The 18,602-nt window shown below is 35.9% G+C and overlaps 3 protein-coding genes across 3 annotated transcripts in view; 2 read left to right on the top strand and 1 right to left on the bottom strand.

Annotated features, from left to right (window-relative positions):
* Window positions 1-3,822: 3,822 nt before the first annotated feature.
* LOC107039424 (peroxiredoxin 1) lies at window positions 3,823-9,692 on the bottom strand. Its single transcript, XM_015259024.1, has 3 exons — window positions 9,245-9,692; window positions 6,496-6,710; window positions 3,823-4,345 (listed from the first exon to the last, which is right to left on the bottom strand). Exons 1-3 carry the CDS (start codon window positions 9,287-9,289, stop codon window positions 3,886-3,888), a joined length of 720 nt encoding a protein of 239 aa, XP_015114510.1. The 5' UTR covers window positions 9,290-9,692; the 3' UTR covers window positions 3,823-3,885.
* A 74-nt stretch (window positions 9,693-9,766) lies between these two features.
* LOC107039423 (nuclear speckle splicing regulatory protein 1) lies at window positions 9,767-12,944 on the top strand. The gene is made up of 2 exons (XM_015259023.2): window positions 9,767-9,923; window positions 11,256-12,944. Exons 1-2 carry the CDS (start codon window positions 9,904-9,906, stop codon window positions 12,430-12,432), a joined length of 1,197 nt encoding a protein of 398 aa, XP_015114509.1. The 5' UTR covers window positions 9,767-9,903; the 3' UTR covers window positions 12,433-12,944.
* Window positions 12,945-14,918: 1,974 nt separating this feature from the next.
* The window catches only part of LOC107039422 (carboxypeptidase D), a 22,650-nt gene continuing 18,966 nt past the window's right edge, over window positions 14,919-18,602 (top strand). The window contains exon 1 of the mRNA XM_015259022.1: window positions 14,919-15,544. Coding sequence (XP_015114508.1) covers window positions 15,098-15,544 — 447 coding nt within the window. The 5' untranslated portion in view covers window positions 14,919-15,097. The remainder of the gene's footprint in view (window positions 15,545-18,602) is intronic.

The raw sequence follows: 18,602 nt of genomic DNA, 5'->3' as shown, positions 1-18,602 counted from the left end.
GTAGTCAAGGGGTGGTCAGGGGGTGCCCAAGGTCGGGGGGGTTAGAAGGGAGGAGGGTGTCCCAGGGTCAAACGCGGTGGGGGGCTGACAGTTGGATTGGGGGGGAGCGAGCGAAGCGAGCGGAGGGGCGAAGCCCCCCGGGGTTGGCGAGCGAAGCGAGCAGGGGGCGAAGCCCCCTAGTTGTCTATAATTTCTTTAGAATATACCTGTAGCATACAAATATAATAAGATAATATGGTATATTTATATATAAGCCTAGGGGGCTGCGCCCCCTGCTCGCTCCGCTCGTCGCCCCCACATAACCACCATATGACCTCCATCATCCTTATTCTGGCCGTTAATCTGATGCTTGTGACCCTTATTCTGAACCTCATAACCCTGATTCTAAACCTCGTGAATCTTATGATCCTTGTTCTGACCGTCATGACCATTATTTTAATCCTCGTGACCCTTAACCCTAGACTGGTCACCATGCGAGGGAATTGCCGCAACACGTCGTTTTATTCACCTTGCCATCGACTGATTGACCGGAAAAATTTGAGAAAAATTGAATTTGTCAATTGAAGTATCTGGAAAATTCTAGTATTTTTTTTCAATATTGTATCCTTAATTCTGGGAGAAAAAAAATTATTTTCAATAGGTGAACAATTTTTGTGTTAAATGAAATTGCCTGTTGCGCGACGTTGCTGAGAACTCGCTAAACGTGCCCGGGAAGTGTAGAGTGGATTCGGCAACGCTGGAGCCTAAATAACACGGTGGCACTCTCCCGCGAAAGGGACTAAAGTCGCATTTTCCCGTCAGGTGACCAGACTAGGGTTAATTGTGAAATCTTAATTTCGAGTACCAAATTTTTATCACCAGAAGTCGATTTGGATTTTCATAATATAGAGAGATTTTAAAAAAATCAATCACGTCAAAGTATCAAAGGAAAAAAGGAAAAACAGATGAAAGCAATTAAAATCAGAATTGTACACCGCATAATAAAGATCAAGGTTACGTGCGTGCCACTATAAAAGTTTAACCACTGAACACATGATAAAAACCTGAAAACATTCATTTGAACTCCCAGTAATAATTGTATTACCGTCATTCTTCGTGGACGATAAAAGGCCATTTTTGTATGACTTCTCGCAAAAAAAATTGAATACAGTGGGTTGGACACAAATTCAGAGAAGCGAGAGATAAAGGGAACAGTAAGGATAATCCAGAACGGTCTTTTCAGTTGGTCCCTGATCCCCGCTATTGCTCTCCATCGCTACAAAGAATCAAATCAACCAGCACGAGATTGCTCTCTCTTCATCGTCATCATGTGTCTCTCTCCACTCATGCAGGCCCTACTCCATTCAGTATCCGCGTGCCCCCGGTGCCCTTTGCGTCTGATTGAACCTCGACCATACAAGGCAAAATGGGTACATAGATACAACACATTACGAGGGAGAGAAAAAATTGTTGTGTTGAGATTTTTTTTCCCAAGGCACGTGCCTGGTGCTCTTGGATATACAGATCACAGTTCCGCCTGGAAATTGACGATTCTACACGCTCCAGCACGCGTGCCGATTCATGAGTTTAGGTGTTTCGTTAGGAGAAAATTGGAAACAAGAGAATTGCAAACAATGGGTGCTATTTAATCAGGTTTGAGGGAAGATTGTGATCTGTTGTTCTATTAAGTGTTGTGAAACTCTTTGAATTTTTTATTCCCAATTTAATTCACGATTAAGGATATCCAAGCATCTTTTATAGTTCGGTAGAAACAATACTGTTGATTCAACCATTTTCAATTATCAAATTTGTCAGTTAAATTGCGTGAGAAAAAATTGAAAAAAATCATGAATATTCAGTGTCATTTAAATTATATTTTGCACAAATTTTTTAAAGATTTGTTGTTTATAAATAAATAATTGAAATTGTTCAAACTTTCGGAAACCTTATTTTTTTAGGCATGTAATCGTTTTCCGGTAAAATTCGAAATACGAATAAATTCATTACGATTCCAAACAAATGATTTATATGGTGGAAAATTGATTGTTTATAAATTATTTATAAAAAATACTTGCAACGCAATGTTGTTCAACAATGTTTTCTCAAGTCTCACGTGATATATTTATAAATTCATGTAATCGGGCGGTTTTTCACTACTCAAATTATTAACAATCGGCTTTTAAACAAAATTTTCAATTTCAAAAAAAATCGATGTATTGAAAAAAAAAAACAATTCTTCTGTAATTCTCGTTATCCCATCGTTAGGCGCGCGTGAGATTTCTCTCATGCAACACGATATTCAATCTATTGGACGTCCCTATACGATGCTGAAACTTCAAGTAGAATGTTTAATAAATAATATAAACATTTGATAAACCCTGGGGCAAAAGTAACTATGATGAAAAGGCTTCTTTATGACTTCCATATTCTACTACTGCTTTCGAAGTGAGACCACGTGTTAAAAATCAGTGCCGGTCACACACATCCAGGTTGGGGTGTGACTGGTAAGAGCGGGTTCAAGTGGGTGTGATCCATTAGGGGTCAAACCAACGACTTCCCGATTAATTTACTTTTCTTATTCATTTAGGAAAAAAATTGTTTCAAATTTCAAAATTTCGGAAAATTCGTATTTGAATAACTCTACAACTTCAGAAACGATTTCGTTGGAATTTTACTCTAGCCTTAGTCATACAAAACAGCATCGATTATGATGAAAGGAAATCAATCCCATCATTCCTCCAGGAGAAACATTGAAATTTGAAAAAATGTAATTTTTTTGACGGTTTTTTAATAGTTTTCTTGATAAATCTAGAAAACCGTTGAGACAATGTGGTTCGAATCGATTCCATTAACAAAAAATTTGAATCGGACCGTTGGTTCAAGCGGAATTGTTGGGCGAACTTTTTCTCACTTCCGCACACACATACAGATACACGAACATCCTACAACTTCGTAGGAACCTCCTACACTGAGAAAAATATTCAATAAAAATTACGTATCTTTTCCGTAATTCCGAAGCGAAATGTGGTTGTACGAAATTTTACGGAACTGCCACGGAATTTTTCCAGAGCGTTCCTTAATTTTTATCTGAATCTCCTGTGAAAAATTACGATACGGTCACTTAAATTTTCTGAGTCGATTCCCTAACCGGTGAGCGAATTGTGAGTTCCGTAATTTTTACTGAACATTTCTCTCCGTGTAGAGGTCATAAAACGTGAAGATATCATGAAATTTCTAGTTTCGATTTTTCGAATCACAATAACTACCCGATGTCAATCGGGAAGTTAATAAAAAGCAAATTTAATTGTTCATATGAAAAGTGTCTTTCATCTGGCTTCCGATGAACTGATCACGTTCTTAATCTAATGATCGCGATGGACGTTTCATATGAATTTCGAATAAATGAAATCATTTGCTTTTGCAAATGAGGGTGTACTCTAAGAGTGCACATCTATATTTCCATTATTTTTGACATTTTCACCATCCTTAGAAACATCTGCACTAGGTTTCAGTGACCTCTCCTGTCCTCAGTTTCTGAGGTCATGAAATCTGAAGATATCATAACGTTTCCACTTTCGATTTTCGGGACCATTACAATAACTACCCGATATAAATCGGGAAGTTAATAAAAATCAAATTTAATTGCTCATATGAAAAGTGTCTTTCATCTATTCACCTGGCTTCTGATGAGCTAATGACGTCCTTAATCTAATGATCAAGACAAACATTTCATATGAATTTTGAATAACTGGAATAATTTTTTTACAAATGAGGATGTACTGTAAGAATGCATACCTACATTTTCTGTCAAGGCAGTCATCGAATAAATGATCACAACGCAAGTTTCCTAAACAGATTTTTTTATTCCTTTATTAAATACCACAACTCAGCCCCTTTGTTCTACAATTAGTTAACAGACTCAAAGTACTCCTTACTGTCCTTAGGATTCGGCTTTATCGTTTTGGAATCTGGCTGCCAGTTGGCCGGACACACCTCTCCATGTTTCTCGACAAACTGGAAGGCCTTGATGAGCCTCAATGTTTCATCAACGCTCCTACCAACTGGTAAGTCGTTAACGCTGAGTTGACGTAAAACCCCTTCTTTATCGATAATGAAGAGTCCTCGAAGCGCAACACCAGGTTCATCCAGAAGGACTCCGTAGCTCGCTGCTATCTGTTTGTTGAAGTCACTGAGAAGTGGGTATCCAAGATCACCACCGAGTCCTCCTTGTTTCTTTGGGGTATTGATCCAGGCCAAGTGACTGAAATGGGAGTCTGTGGAGACACCGATCACCTCAGCATTTAATTTCTTGAATTCTGACATTTTTTCACTGAAGGCGAGAAGCTCAGTTGGACATACGAAAGTGCTGAAATTCAATAAAATAGTTATCAGATTTTTGGCTCAAGTTTTTTTTACCCATTTCGTTAGTTTCATTCAATTTTATTTTGATCCAATTGTGGAGAGAAGAGTAGAGCTAAAAGGGAAATTTTGCTTTGCTGTTTTTTACCTTTTCAATTCCTCCACGAAACTCCAAATCGCTGATGAAAACTGTTTACAACAAAATCCAATCCAAAGCAAAAGAAAATCCAATTCGAATTTTCGGAATTTCAGATGGATTCTTGTAAGGAAAGTCAATTTGGCACGAAAAAGCTTGACACTTTGCAACCTAGTGTTTTTGCTTCCGAATAGAAGCTATGTAATTGAGATTTTTTTCGATTTCCTGATTTTGGGTGGAAATGCCTAGAAGTGTCATGAAACATGAAGAAGTAATGTTTTTAAAAAATGTAATGTATGTATGTGTGTGTGTGCGCGCATTTGTGTTCGCTGTCCAGAACTGTTCCCTAACTCAAGAATGATTAACACAAAGATGCTGAAATTGGCTGCTAATTGGTACTACTGATAGTCAAATTTATGCAAAATTGCAGCTCGATCGGTTCAGCGGTTCCTGAGTTATAGTGATTCCTCAAAAATCTTTTTCTACAGATCTCCTGAACCATTCGACCGATTTAATTATTGTTTTTTAAATACCCGTCGTGATGATATCTATTAAATTAAATTTAAAAAAGTCCATGTCACCCCGAGTAATGTAGTTTTATTTTCGTTTTTTCATTTTTTTTCACTGAAATTGCTTGTACGTATGATAATTTAAAAAATAATTGGGATAGAAATTTCAAACTTCGAAGGATTTTAAGTCTTCAGATAACAAAATTTTGGGGTTCTGGATAAGCAAAATCAGACCAGTAGTTTCGAAGGTATTCAACTTTATCTGTGAAGCTCTTTTGCTCAATATCTATCTATCTTTATTTATTAGACTCCAGGTGTAAAACCCATGGGAGCCTGCCTAGCCACCAAAATACAACACTGTTATGATACTCATAACGGTACAAAAGTTGAACAGAAACGAAAATAATTTAGTACCTCGAAAACCACTGCTCCGATTTCAATTTTATTTTCAAAATGTCGGTCTTGATGTCATCTATCAATTTCTGACAAAATATAGGTACCATCTGATTTAAAAGCCTCGAGATATCGCCGTTTTTGAATTTTTTTTGCAGAATCCAAATAAAAGCCAAGGAATTTTTTTGAAACGTTGGCTACTAGTTAGGATTGTCGAACAACACTCCCATATCCAATTTTAGATCGATATATTGAATAGTTCCCGAGATAGAACAATTCACCGAAGATTGTTAAGTAAAAAAAATTTACGAATTAATATTTCACCGTTCATTTTCACATCAGGATATCTTAAAAGCCCATATAACATGAATATATATTTTTTTCATTTTATAGAAATATGGGAAAAATGAGACAAAGCGTGAACTATTGTTGAATATTGTTTCTAATAACGTAATTTTTAAACGTAATGTATAAAATTCCCTTGTAAATGATGTTATGATAGATTTCCTGCATTGTGTGTTTGAATTGCTCGTGGTAATTTTCATGACTTATAAATATTATCAACAACGATTTCTTCCTGAGTGATATTTGGCTATTTAGGGGTATGATTTGCATTCTCGTGATTTTGTCACTGATTGATTTCATTCCTCTTATTTATTCGATTGCCTTCTGAAGTATTAGTTATATTTCTCTATTTATTCGATTTGGCCCGAAACATTATTGCTGTAAATATATAAAGTTTCATTACAACTATTACATTAGTTGTTAAACGGGATAAAAGAGTACTTTATCTCTTCTAACACATTAAGAACTCAATCAATAACTTTATTTATGAATTGTAAATGCCTTTAAAGATTGTCGAAAGTGTTCATTTCACCCTACTCTTTCCTACACGTAATTTTGTAAATATCTCTCTTATTCAAAGAAAAATGTCAAGGGAGTTTTTTCATAGCCCATGAACTTCTCAACGAAAATGTTCGCTTGATAATTATCTCTAATCCACTCCAGGGATATCTGCGAAATTATCTGCAAACCGTTCATTTTCAACTTATCTTCATTACTACATTTATTCCTGACGTTACCACGAGGTTAAAAAGAAAAATTGAGAGCATTACTTACAAGTCTAATGGGTAGAAAAACAGTACAACGTATTTCCCTCGATAATCAGATAGCTTGATATCCTTGAAGTCACCATTGACGACAGCAGTACCGGCGAAATCAGGTGCAGGCTTTTGTATTTGGGGCCAGCCTGCCAATAATCTTGAGCTTATCGAGAAACTGCGGATATTCTGAGAGGACACCAGGGACTTTGATTCCACTAACGAGAGATTTACCTGTTAATCAATTGAAATCATTAATCAAGGGTTTGATAAGGTGAATATCCCAGTACCTGACTGTCCCAGTAGCCCAACTTTATTAAACACTAGATCTGTGCGCGCGCTTATCTGTTTGTTGTGAAAGTGAAGAAATCGAATTTATTAAACTTCATATACTCATAGATGTTTTATAAACATTGGTAATGACTTGAAGAGAATTAAGAGAATGAAGAGTGAAGCATCAATGAATACTTTTTAATCTTTAATTCTTTTTTTTTTACTTTTTAAAATAATCTGATTAAAATCTGTAATTGTTGAAAAATCAGGGGAGGGTTATGAATTGATTTCCTAGAGAACTGAAAAAATTTCTTGAATTACCAGATAATCACCGGACATCACAGATTTTTCTCGAATTATTTGGGAAACCGAAGAATTTTCGTGAATGTTGTAGAGTTTAGAATTTATGTATGAAAATCTGAAAAGCAAGAACTGATCATTTTGGCGTGTGATAAATATGGAAAAATTAAAATTTGGGAAGTGAAGAATAATTTGTGAGTTAAAAAAATTTNACCAGATAATCACCGGACATCACAGATTTTTCTCGAATTATTTGGGAAACCGAAGAATTTTCGTGAATGTTGTAGAGTTTAGAATTTATGTATGAAAATCTGAAAAGCAAGAACTGATCATTTTGGCGTGTGATAAATATGGAAAAATTAAAATTTGGGAAGTGAAGAATAATTTGTGAGTTAAAAAAATTTAGAAATACTATGTTTTTTTTTCTCATGCTCAACAATTAGGCAATTTAGATATGTTTTGATATAAAGATCAACTTCACACATGAAAAAATGAAAAATATGATGCAGAAACAATTTTTGGCATTTGCCGAATTTGAAAATAACGAGGATTTTTTTCAGCGACTACTTCACGTGACTCATTGACCAATCAGAATTAAGAATTAGCGGTCAAGCAGTTTCGAGATATTTCGATATAAAACAACTTCACGTTTCTTTCATCTTTAGTAAATAGGATTCAACCAAAGATGGCCACCAATCTTCCGATTCTTCAATATTAAACGAATTTCCAACATGCATTGATGAAGGTGTAAATATACTAATCGAAATTTTAAAAAACCGTAAAATAATTGATAATCTACATTTCCGATTGATGATGAATTAAATATTGTTATGAATATCTGTTATGAGAATTATCCCATTTAGAGTGCATTCAATTGGATTGCATTCGTTTCTTTTCCATCTGAACATCTCCTTTGAAGTTAATGTTGCTTTTGCGAATTAGGTATTCTTCTCTCTCTTGTTTTATTGTATTGATATATTGAATTTTCTATCGTCCCAATATCGTTTCAATATTTAAAAATATGGATCTAGGGTGAACAGGCCACTTGCTGGGCGGTTAAGGGAAATTCCAGTTTCGTGGTAGGATCTAAGTTAAAAGAATCACCTAAATGTGGATATGATGGCTTCCATACCTTCAAAAATGTTTTAATTGGCAGAAAAAAATTATTTGAAGTGAAAATAACAAAACAAAGAATAATTAAATGAAGAGATAGTTGAATGCAGCCGGAACCCCTAATTTCTGGACGACTAGGCCATTTTTTTTTTCATTTATTAAATGTCGATCAATAGAAAAGATCACTGATCACATGATTATACACGAGTAATATTATTGAGCAGTGAAATAATCAGTACAATTTTAACTCGATTACTGATTAATGAATAATCCAAAATTTAACTACTAAATTGATGAGAAGGGGAGAGTGGGGTAAAATGGACACTTTAGACTTTTGTTTTAATTACTCATAACTCAGAAATAAATTTATCAATTGAGCACAGTTTAGGGTCATCACAAAGGGAAAGAATTGTTCTTTGCAATGAAATAAAAATTATTGAATTTTATCAACATTTCAATCCGTCATTAACATTTAAAAAAAAAGTCAAAAGTGTCCATTTTACCCCGACCTCCCCTACTTCAATAACTGAAATTTGAAAGTGATATTAAATAACTGACAACTTAATAATTTAGCAGTAATTATAATTTATGGATGTGGCAATCCGTGTATTCAACGTACTTTCTGAGTCAGGCAATTTATTATTCGATATCAAATTTTGGCAGTCTATTCAGAAGGACAAATAGACATGCTCAAAGTGAATTTATTTCTTGTTCACCAAAAATTATAATATTCTATTCATACGCTGATCTACTCGCACTAAACGTTCAACTACTTGGACATTCAGTTTGAATCATCAACCATCAAATCAGTAGCGCAGTGGTAAAACGGTTCAAGTCAACTTATCTCCCAGTTGAGTTTTTGAGGAATATTTCCGAATCTGAGTGAGACAGCAAAATTTTCATAATTACATTTGCTGTAGCTCTCAATTGGTTCTACAAAAAAGGTTGCAACAAACATTTTGCTACCTCCCTTAGATTCCAAGATATTCATTGAAAACTAATCAATCGTCAAAATTGATTTGTACCTTTTACCAGTTCACTACTAGAATCATACAATCATATTCAATTTGTTCATAACTTACCAGCTTCCTCAGTTGTGGGCAGAGATTTGTCAGTAATCTCGACATTTTTGTTTATAAAGTTTTCAAAATAAAAGAGAAATACGAAATAATGAAGTAATGTTACAAGACACTAGTAAAGTCCAATATTAAACCAACAAATTTCTTTTCCTGCACTTTGAACCACTTATTAAATATTCGATCAATCACCGTCACATAAAATTGCAATATCAATCAGGTTATGTAATTCGTACAAAAAACTCTATCTGTATTCGAATAAAAATCTGCCACAAATGAAGAATACAGTCTCGAGTACGTTGACTGATGAATTGTTGTCAAACAACGAACGATTGTTAACAATTGAATCGGAGACAGGTGATGAACAGGAATGTACAGAGCCGGTGTTGCGAAACGTTTCACTCGTGATATTCCACTCCGAATTCCACGATGTGATCAGACCTTTAAAAACAAATCGATGATGAGGAGTTCCACTTCATCAGCTGTTGCCTCGGGCAAAATCTGATGGTAAAATTGAAATCTGGGGTATCGAACTGAGAGCTGAAGGTGCAAGTCAACCAACGTCAACAAAAAAACATTTAGAGTGAAATTGATAGAAATATTGTTTGAATAGCGATAATAATTTTATAATTTGATGTTATCAAGTGAGAGATATCTGGCGAATCATGAGTAAAAGTACAAAGCAGTGAGTACTGTTTTATGTAATAATGAAGACATTTGGAGGTTATATTTATGTTATTTCACATAATTCGTTAAGAAATATCTGGAAGATTGATTGATGAACTTCATTTTCTCCTTTAAAAGTGTTCAAAAATGTTTAAAAAACCTAAAGAATTGAAAAATTGCACTTTTTTCATTTTTCTAGTTTCACTTTTAGCCGCCTCAGCACTAGAATTTTTCTACAGAATTTTTCTCACTTCATTTTATTTTAATTTATCCAACCACTCATGCTGCACAACTCAATAATTGAAAAACCTAGCAGATGAGGCAAGAATAAATTCAAACAATTGGTCATAAATATCCAGATATGGTTTAAGACGGCGACAATTCATAATTTGTCAAAAATCCGGAATTTCTTTCATCAAAACCCTTCTCCACATTTGTAGTTAAACATTAAAGCTCTTATTCGAGCCCAATACTCAGAATAGATTATAAATTTTTGAATAATTTTATTAATGAAATATTTGGAAGATTGATTGATAAACTTGATTTTCTCCTTCAAACTGTTAGAAAGCTATTAAAAAATCCAAAGAATTTAAAAATTCTACTTTTACACTTTTCTGCTTCTACTTTCAGCCGTCCCAACACTGTAATTTTTCTACAGAATTTCTCTCACTTCATTTTATTTAAATTTATCCAACCACTCATGCGGTATACCTAAATAATTGAAAAACCAAGCAGATGAGGCAATCAAGAATCAATCCAATTCAGGCCCGGGGGTGGATTATCTTTCGAACGTTATTTCGATTGTTTTTCTATCTTCATAAGATGAAATATATCACAATTTTCATTGGATTCCGCATCACGCAGGAGTCCCAAAAAATTATGATTGTACAATTTAAAAAAAGTAGAAAAAAAATCGACCATTTTCAAAGAGCGTTTTAATAAAGATTACGAAATAAGTCCGATAGAGAGGAAATAGTGAATGGATAATTTATCATGGTAACTAACGACCTGACAGTCATTGACTACTGTGACAAACGACGACCTAACAGCCGTCAAATACATCAAATTATTAATTTGCTTTTTCTTCCCTACTGGGTTTATTTCCCAATATTATTCAAAAACATTCTTTGAAAATATTCAGCTTTTTTAAATCATTTTTTTGATTGTACAATCATAATTTTTGGATACTTCAGGGCTATGTAAAACTGAATACAATTGGAGATCATTTCAGATTATCAAAATAAAAAAACCGATCAAGATCACGTTCGAAAGATAATTCCCCCGGGCCTTCAACTGAGAATAAATCTCACCAATTGTTCATGAAATCCTAATCCCATCATTTCATTTTCAGATATGGTTTACTAATGCCTAAGAAGGCTGCCCTCTCAGCCCCAAAGGCCGGTAATATATTCGGCGATGACAACGACTCCGACACAGATGATGGAGCTGACTGGGTCAAGAAAGCCCTTAAGGCAGAGGGTGAAAAGCACAAAATAAAGAAACAGACTCGTCTCAACATGGAGAAAGCTTTAAACGAAGATCCAACGATTTACCAGTACGACGAGGTGTACGATCAGATAGAAAAGGTCAAGGAGCAGAACAAGCCAGTGAAGAAGGAACAGAAGCAGCCGAAGTACATTCACAACCTGCTGAAGGCAGCTGAGAGGAGGAAGATAGAGCAGGAGCACAGAATGGAGAGGATGGTGCAGAAGGAGCGAGAGGCTGAGGGGGAGAAGTTCGCTGATAAGGAGAGCTTTGTGACATCTGCTTACAGAGAAAAACTAGAGCAATTCAAGAAGATTGAGGAGGAGGAGGAACGGATGGACAGGCTGGAGGCCATTGCTGATGTGACGAAGCAGCCTGATATGTCTGGCTTCCATCGGCATTTGTTCGCTCAGACTTTTGATCCAAAATCGAATGAATCTCCTGGGGAAGAGCATAATTCAAAGGAACCTAGGAGGGAACCTAGTCCATCACAATCTCCAAATATCGATAGAGACGAAAATTTATCCGTTGATTCATCATCAGAAGAATCAGACAATGAGGCCGAAGAGAATGATAAAAGAAAGGCAGAAGAAAAATCTAAAATGAATTTTAAGGGAAAAAATAACAGACAGTACAGAAAACGAGTCATGGAGGAATCTGAATCAGAATCTGAGGGAGAACCTGCTGAGAAATCTGAGGGGGATGAGGATGCACGAATGGGTGGTGATGATGCTTCTGACAAACTTGAAGAGAATGAAAAATACGAGTCTCCCACGAAGAAACCTAGACTGTCGACCAAAGAAGCAGATGAAGAACAGAATGAATCCGTCAAACCCACGAATGATGCAGAAGACAAGGCATTCAGTGCACCAGAACCAGAGAAACTGAACAAGGAGAAAAGCTCTAAGAAAACGGGATCGAAGGAGGAAAAGCCAGAGGAGAAGAAACCCTCCATATGGGAGAAGCGGACAGTGGGACCAGTCTTTGAGGCAGCTCTGCAGAGATACTTTGCACGAAAAGCTTTGAGATTATCTGGGACATAACAAGAATATTATTGATAAATTGAGTGAAATGGAAACTTTTCAAATATTTCTGGATATTTCTAATTCATAAAAAAACAACAGTTGAAGTCAGTTTAAGAAAAAGTCGACGTGGGCTGCAATAAAAAAGCATTTTAAAGTCGAAGTTCTGAAAAAAAAATATTTAGAACTTGAATCTGTCAAATTATGTAGCCAAATCCATATATTTGAGGTAGATTGGAATACCTAACACGTGAGATTTGAAAATGTACCGAATATGAAGGTTTAAGTTCCGGGTGCATTATCTTTCGAACGTGACTTTGATTGTTTATTTATTTTGATAATCTAAAATGATCTCCAATCGCTATTCAGCTTTATATAGCCTTGGAGTCTCCAAAAATTATGATTGTACAATCAAAAAAACGTTGAAAAACAGCTGACCATTTTCAAAGAGCGTATTTGAATAATACTGGGAACTAAACCCAATAGGGAGGAAATTGCAAATTAATAATTTGATGTATCCAATGGCTGTTATGTCGTCATTTGTCACAGCAGTCAATGGCTGTCAGACCGTTAGTTACCATGATAATTATCCATTCACTATTTCCTCTCTATCGGATTTATTTCTCAATTTTTATTAAAAATGCTCTTTGAAAATGTTCAATGTTTTTTTCTACTTTTTTTGATTGTACAATTATAATTTTTAGGGACTGCTGCGTGATGTAAAATCCAATGGAAATTGTGATATATTTTACATTATGAAGATGAAAAAACAATTGAGATAACTTTCGAAAGATAATCCACCCGGGCCTTAAATCACCGTATCCATGGCTGTTAGATCTTCAATTGCCATGATAAATTATTCATTTGCGGTTGGTTCTGTACTGGACTTTCCGAATCTTTATTAAAAAAGCTCTTTGAAAGTGTTCAGTTTTTTCAATTTTTTATAATAATAAAAAAAACCTCCTCCTGGGGCCATTATGGGGTCACAATTTGCAAACAAAAGTTGCAAGGTTGAACAACGTATTTTTCTTAAGAGCACGTCGAAGGGTTCGTGGAAGTGTTAACACTGCAAAACATTCAAACGTGTTATTTTATCACACTCTCTTTCCAATCTATGTAAATATGTACCTACTGTGGCTCGAGTAGATTAAAGAATGTTTAGAATTCTCGCCAAAAACCTGTCATCGTTTCCACAGAAGACCCAATTGATAAGGATGATTCAGTCTGAACAGATGTGAAAGAACCGTCTATGTAAATTTAACTAAGATCAATAATTCATGAATTATTCAAAACGTAACTTCATGCGAGTCGAACGCAGAGGGCAGACTCAAGGTCAGTTTTTAGATGAAAAAATCTCTCCCACCGGGGAACGAACATTTCTCACTATTAGAAAACAATATCCTAATGACTTAGTGTTGGGGCCTAAGATTTCATAGTTCATCCTCGAAGCTTGTTTTCTGGGTCTAGAAAATCATAAACTGGAACCTTTAGAATCGTTATTTTCTTCTCTGTTAAATACCATTTCTATGATTTTTTCTATTGAATAATTACTGAACAAAGAATTGTTTCTACGCTAATATATTAAGTTAATAGTATTTTTCCGGGCTGCTGGGATGGGATTTTTTACTCGTGTAGCGTTGGCGTCCGAGCCGAAGGCGAGGACTGGCCAACCACACGAGTAAACAAACCCTATCACAGCAGCCCGGGACAAGATTTTTTTGTAGTGATTTTCAAGTTTTCGAGTTTGGGAAGTATGCAATACCAATTCCCAGACGAGAAATCGTGAGAAGCAGTACAGAAAAAAATTTTATTCGTCATACGGCCTAAAAACACTTTTTTAGCTCATATGATTACAAACTCATAGTCGCCAGAAAATTTGTTTTCGGCCTTGTGACGAAAATAGCTAGTTTGAACTTTTTGGATCATATTGCGTCGATGCAACACAAAAAATCCACAAATTAAATTTGAACGATTACAAAAGCTTCCATTCGGAATCAAAAACAAAAAATCAAAAGTATTTGATCTTACATATACTGATCTACACTCTAACAGTGTAAATCATCAACTCGTTTTCTCCCCCTAAACAATCCTATAATAACCCGACCCCCAACACCCCGTCTTCATTATTCAAATACTAGCTATTATCACCCTTATTTACATAAAAAAAAAACATGAAAGTAATTCATCTCCCGGTGTCACGGACTGCAAGCCGAAGCCTGTAATTCCCCACGCTTATCAGTCATGAATGAAAGCTCGAATCAATATGACGTCATTTCCGAGGTCGCGAGTGGGCGTCTACTTGAAAAAAGAGGGGGATAAAAGACAATCAAGAGGCTCAAGTAGAAAAAGGCCATGGGGGTGAGTATTATCGCGTGGGTGAACCTCCGGTTGAGAGGAAACGAGTGAGAGAGCGCGAGGAAAGAAACGAGGACAGAGAGCAGAGCGAGGTTTGGGTTTGGTTGGGTTTACCCCCACCACGCTGAAGCCTTGTGGACGTCATCAGTGCGCTAGTGTTCTCCCTTGTTCTCCACATCTGTGTTGTTCTCCTCTGTTGCTTGTGTACAGCTGACATACGTGCGATAGACTGGTGGATTATTTCTTGGGATGCCCCGTTAGTGTTTAGTCAACAAGTTAATTTTTCGAGGTTTATTGAAGTCATTCATTCGGGTTGTGATCACCAACGAGAATGGGTGTGCTGAGCAATATTCTCGTTGCGTGGGGAATCATCGTGCTGACGAGTGGATACCATCTACCTTCAACAGCTCGCGTCAACGAGGATTTTATTACCCCGCATTACACACATTACGAAGAACTCAAGAGACTTTTCGATAAGTTGGAGACAAATTATCCGAATCTCGCGAGAGTTCACTCCATTGGAAAATCCGTGGAGGGACGGGATCTTCTGGTTCTGGAGATAACCCAGAATGTCGGGGAACGAGCTAAGGGGAGACCCATGGTCAAGTACGTTGCTAATATGCATGGAGACGAGTCTGTTGGGAGACAACTCATGATCTACTTGGCACAGTACCTCCTGGCTAATTATCATAATGACGAACGGATTGGGAGACTTGTTAATACCACTGACATCTTTCTGATGCCCTCGTTGAACCCAGATGGCTTCGAAAAGTCACAGGTATGGGGTGTTAATGCATTCTTTGTCGACAGTTGTGAATTGAGTTTGGTTGGTGGAGATTATATATGATATTTGGTCTTTTTGTGGGGGGACAAATTTGGCAGAGGTTTTGAGGATTATCCCTGGATCCAAGCTCGTTTTTTTCACTGTGAAAAATGTCTTCGGGAAGACTTTGTCATGTAATTTCAATTCTGATATGTTTATAAAGGAACTGGTGATAAGGAAATATTGGTTTGTTCATAGATAGCGTTGAATCGAAACCTTGTCTGTACCTTTTATTTTTTTTAGAAAAAAGATTCCTGAATGAATTCCTTCGTCTCTTTTAGAATCAAGAATATTCTACATAATTTGAATATGCTCCACAACTCAAGAAGAAAATTAAAGAGATAGACTATTCAAGATTTTGTTAGACAGGTTTTCTAATCTAGAAAATGCAGAAAATTTCAAAAATCTAGAACTTTATTGTTATCCTTTCTTCCAGTTTGTGCTAATTTAAAGAGATATACCTTTCACAATTTTCAAAGGAACTGATGATAAGATAATATTGGCTTATTCATAGATATCTTTGAATCTAAACCTTTTCTGTATCTTTTATTTTTCTTTACAAGAAAGATTCCTGAATTCTTCATCTCTTTTAGAATCAGGAATATCCTCCAAAATATGAATATGCTCCACAATCTAAAAAAAAATAAAAAATAAAAGAGATAAACCTTTCAAGATCTTGTTAGAAGGGTTTTCTAATATAAAAAATCGTGAAAATTTAGAACCTCACCGTTACTCCTTCTCGTAACTTGTCCTAACTTAAAGAGATAGACATGTCACGATTTTCAAAGGATATGATGATAAGATAATATTGGCTTATTCATAGATATCTTTGAATCCAAACCTTTTCTGTATCTTTTATTTTTCTTTACAAGAAAGATTCCTGAATTCTTCATCTCTTTTAGAATCAGGAATATTCTCCATAATTTGAATATGCTCCATAATCTAAAAAAAAGAAAGAGATAGGCCTTTCAAGATTTTATTGGAAAGGTGTTCTAATCTCGAGAATCTAGAACTATTGTAATCTGTACGAATTTAGAGGTAGACACTTCACGAGTTTCAAACGAACTCATGGAAAGAAAATATTGGTTTATTCATAGATGTCTTTGAATCTACCCTTTTCGGTGTATCTTTCTTTTTTTTTACGAAAAATTAAAGAGATAAACCTTTCAAGATCTTGTTAGAAAGGTTTTCTAATCTAGAAAATCTCAAACATCTCGATAATCTAGAACCTCACCGTTACCCATTCTTCTAACCTGTACTAATTTAAATGAAGCTGAAACTAGCAGAATATTCTTCAGTGGCAAATTCAATTTAGGAAATATTTAAATGTAGGAGAGTCAAATAATTATATCTATAAATGTTTTTTACGGGCGAAAGAGTTTGTGCATTACTTAAAAACATTTGTACACCTCTTGATTTGCTTAAGATTAATAAATAAATAAATCTTCTGCTGTTGAATCTTTCGCTAGTTTCAGCTTCATCTAATTTAACCCTTTGCTTCATCTCACGGTACCCCACTCTTCACCGTTTTTTAGACACGCACGCACTCTTCGCGTCAGCACGTGCGCTGACGTGCTTCTCCTATGGCGCACTAGCTCAGACGGACCCCCCCACTCCTCTCACATCGAGACGACTCGAGACGTACGCGAAGCGATGTGTTAATGAAATAGACATTTCACGATTGTTAAAGGAACTGATGATAAGGAAATATTGGTTTATTCATAGATATATTTCAATTTAAACCTTTTCTATATTTTTACTCTTTCTCTACAAGAAAAATTCGTGAATTCGCTCATTTATTTTAGAATTGGGAATTTCCTCCATAATTTGGAATTCGCTTTACCACGTCAGGATGCATTTTCCATAAATATATTAGAATCTAAGAGGGATAGTCGAATGGCTATAGAAGCCATCTTTATAGCTCTTATTTTCCTCCACAAAAAGGAAATTTCTAGGAAAATATGTTATCTTTGGCTTCTAAGATAGGTATCCAGGAAAACGCAAACTCTAATGTTTAGAGTCGACTTATTTTCCTTCGCCACTTTTCTATTTCATTCTCCACCGATGAGTCTCCTTGTATCTAATCATTTTATTTATTTTTTTCTATTTCATTGGTTTTATCGAAGTAATTCTCGATTTGAAACCCCTCCTCTAGCCTGCCTCCCCTCCTTTCTTTTTCCTCTCATTGTTATCTGCGGTATCATGGCCGTCTTACTCTTAGCTGTGCCCCATTCGAGCTAGGACTAGGACTGCACGGGAAACCATGTGCAGTGCCCTAATATATCTATCTGTCACACTGACTAAATGGAGACACTAGGCCGCTACACCGTACCTACCCCGCCCGCAATTTTTGTGCGAGCGAGGTGTTCCTAAGCGGTCACCCATCCAAGTACTAACCCAGCTCAACGCTGCTTAGCTTGGATGTCCGCCGGAGCAACACCTCACCCGCCTAACCATTACAGGCCTTGTATTTTATCACTTGAATTGTTTATCTACATCTTCAAAATCTTTTTATAGCTCCCTTTTTTTCTTACCAAAACTATGCTGAACAACGTCGCTACCTCTTTCTGATTCTCAGATTTTCCAGGAATTTCAAACGCTGATGATTAAAACTGACGCATTCCGTTGTTCTACTTATTTCTTCTATATCTAGTGGCGAAGAAGTAAAACGGTTCGAACCGATTCTTTTCGGAAAGTCGATTTTCATTAAAATAGATCCTCAATATGACTGGAATTAGTTTTCCAGCACTCCTAAAAATGTGTCAAACAATATTTTTTGACAGTCATGTTACAAGTAAACGAAATGTTTTTTCTTTGGCCGTGACTATTCGCACCATTGCGTGAATCACTCCCGTACATTCCATACACTCCACGCATGCGTGAAGTTTGTGTGTTTCACGCAGCCGAATTTTCATACTGCTGTGTATTTCACGCAGTTGAAATTTCATACTACTGTGTGTTTCACGCAGTTGAAGTTTTATACTACTGTGTTTCACGCAGTTGTATTTTTATA

This window comes from Diachasma alloeum, unplaced genomic scaffold (genome assembly GCF_001412515.2).
Source record: "Diachasma alloeum isolate Michigan unplaced genomic scaffold, Dall2.0 Dall_scaffold_00299, whole genome shotgun sequence".
Lineage (NCBI taxonomy): Eukaryota > Metazoa > Arthropoda > Insecta > Hymenoptera > Braconidae > Diachasma > Diachasma alloeum.
Note: the sequence above shows the minus strand (reverse complement) of the source record. Positions and strands in the feature narration are given on the sequence as shown.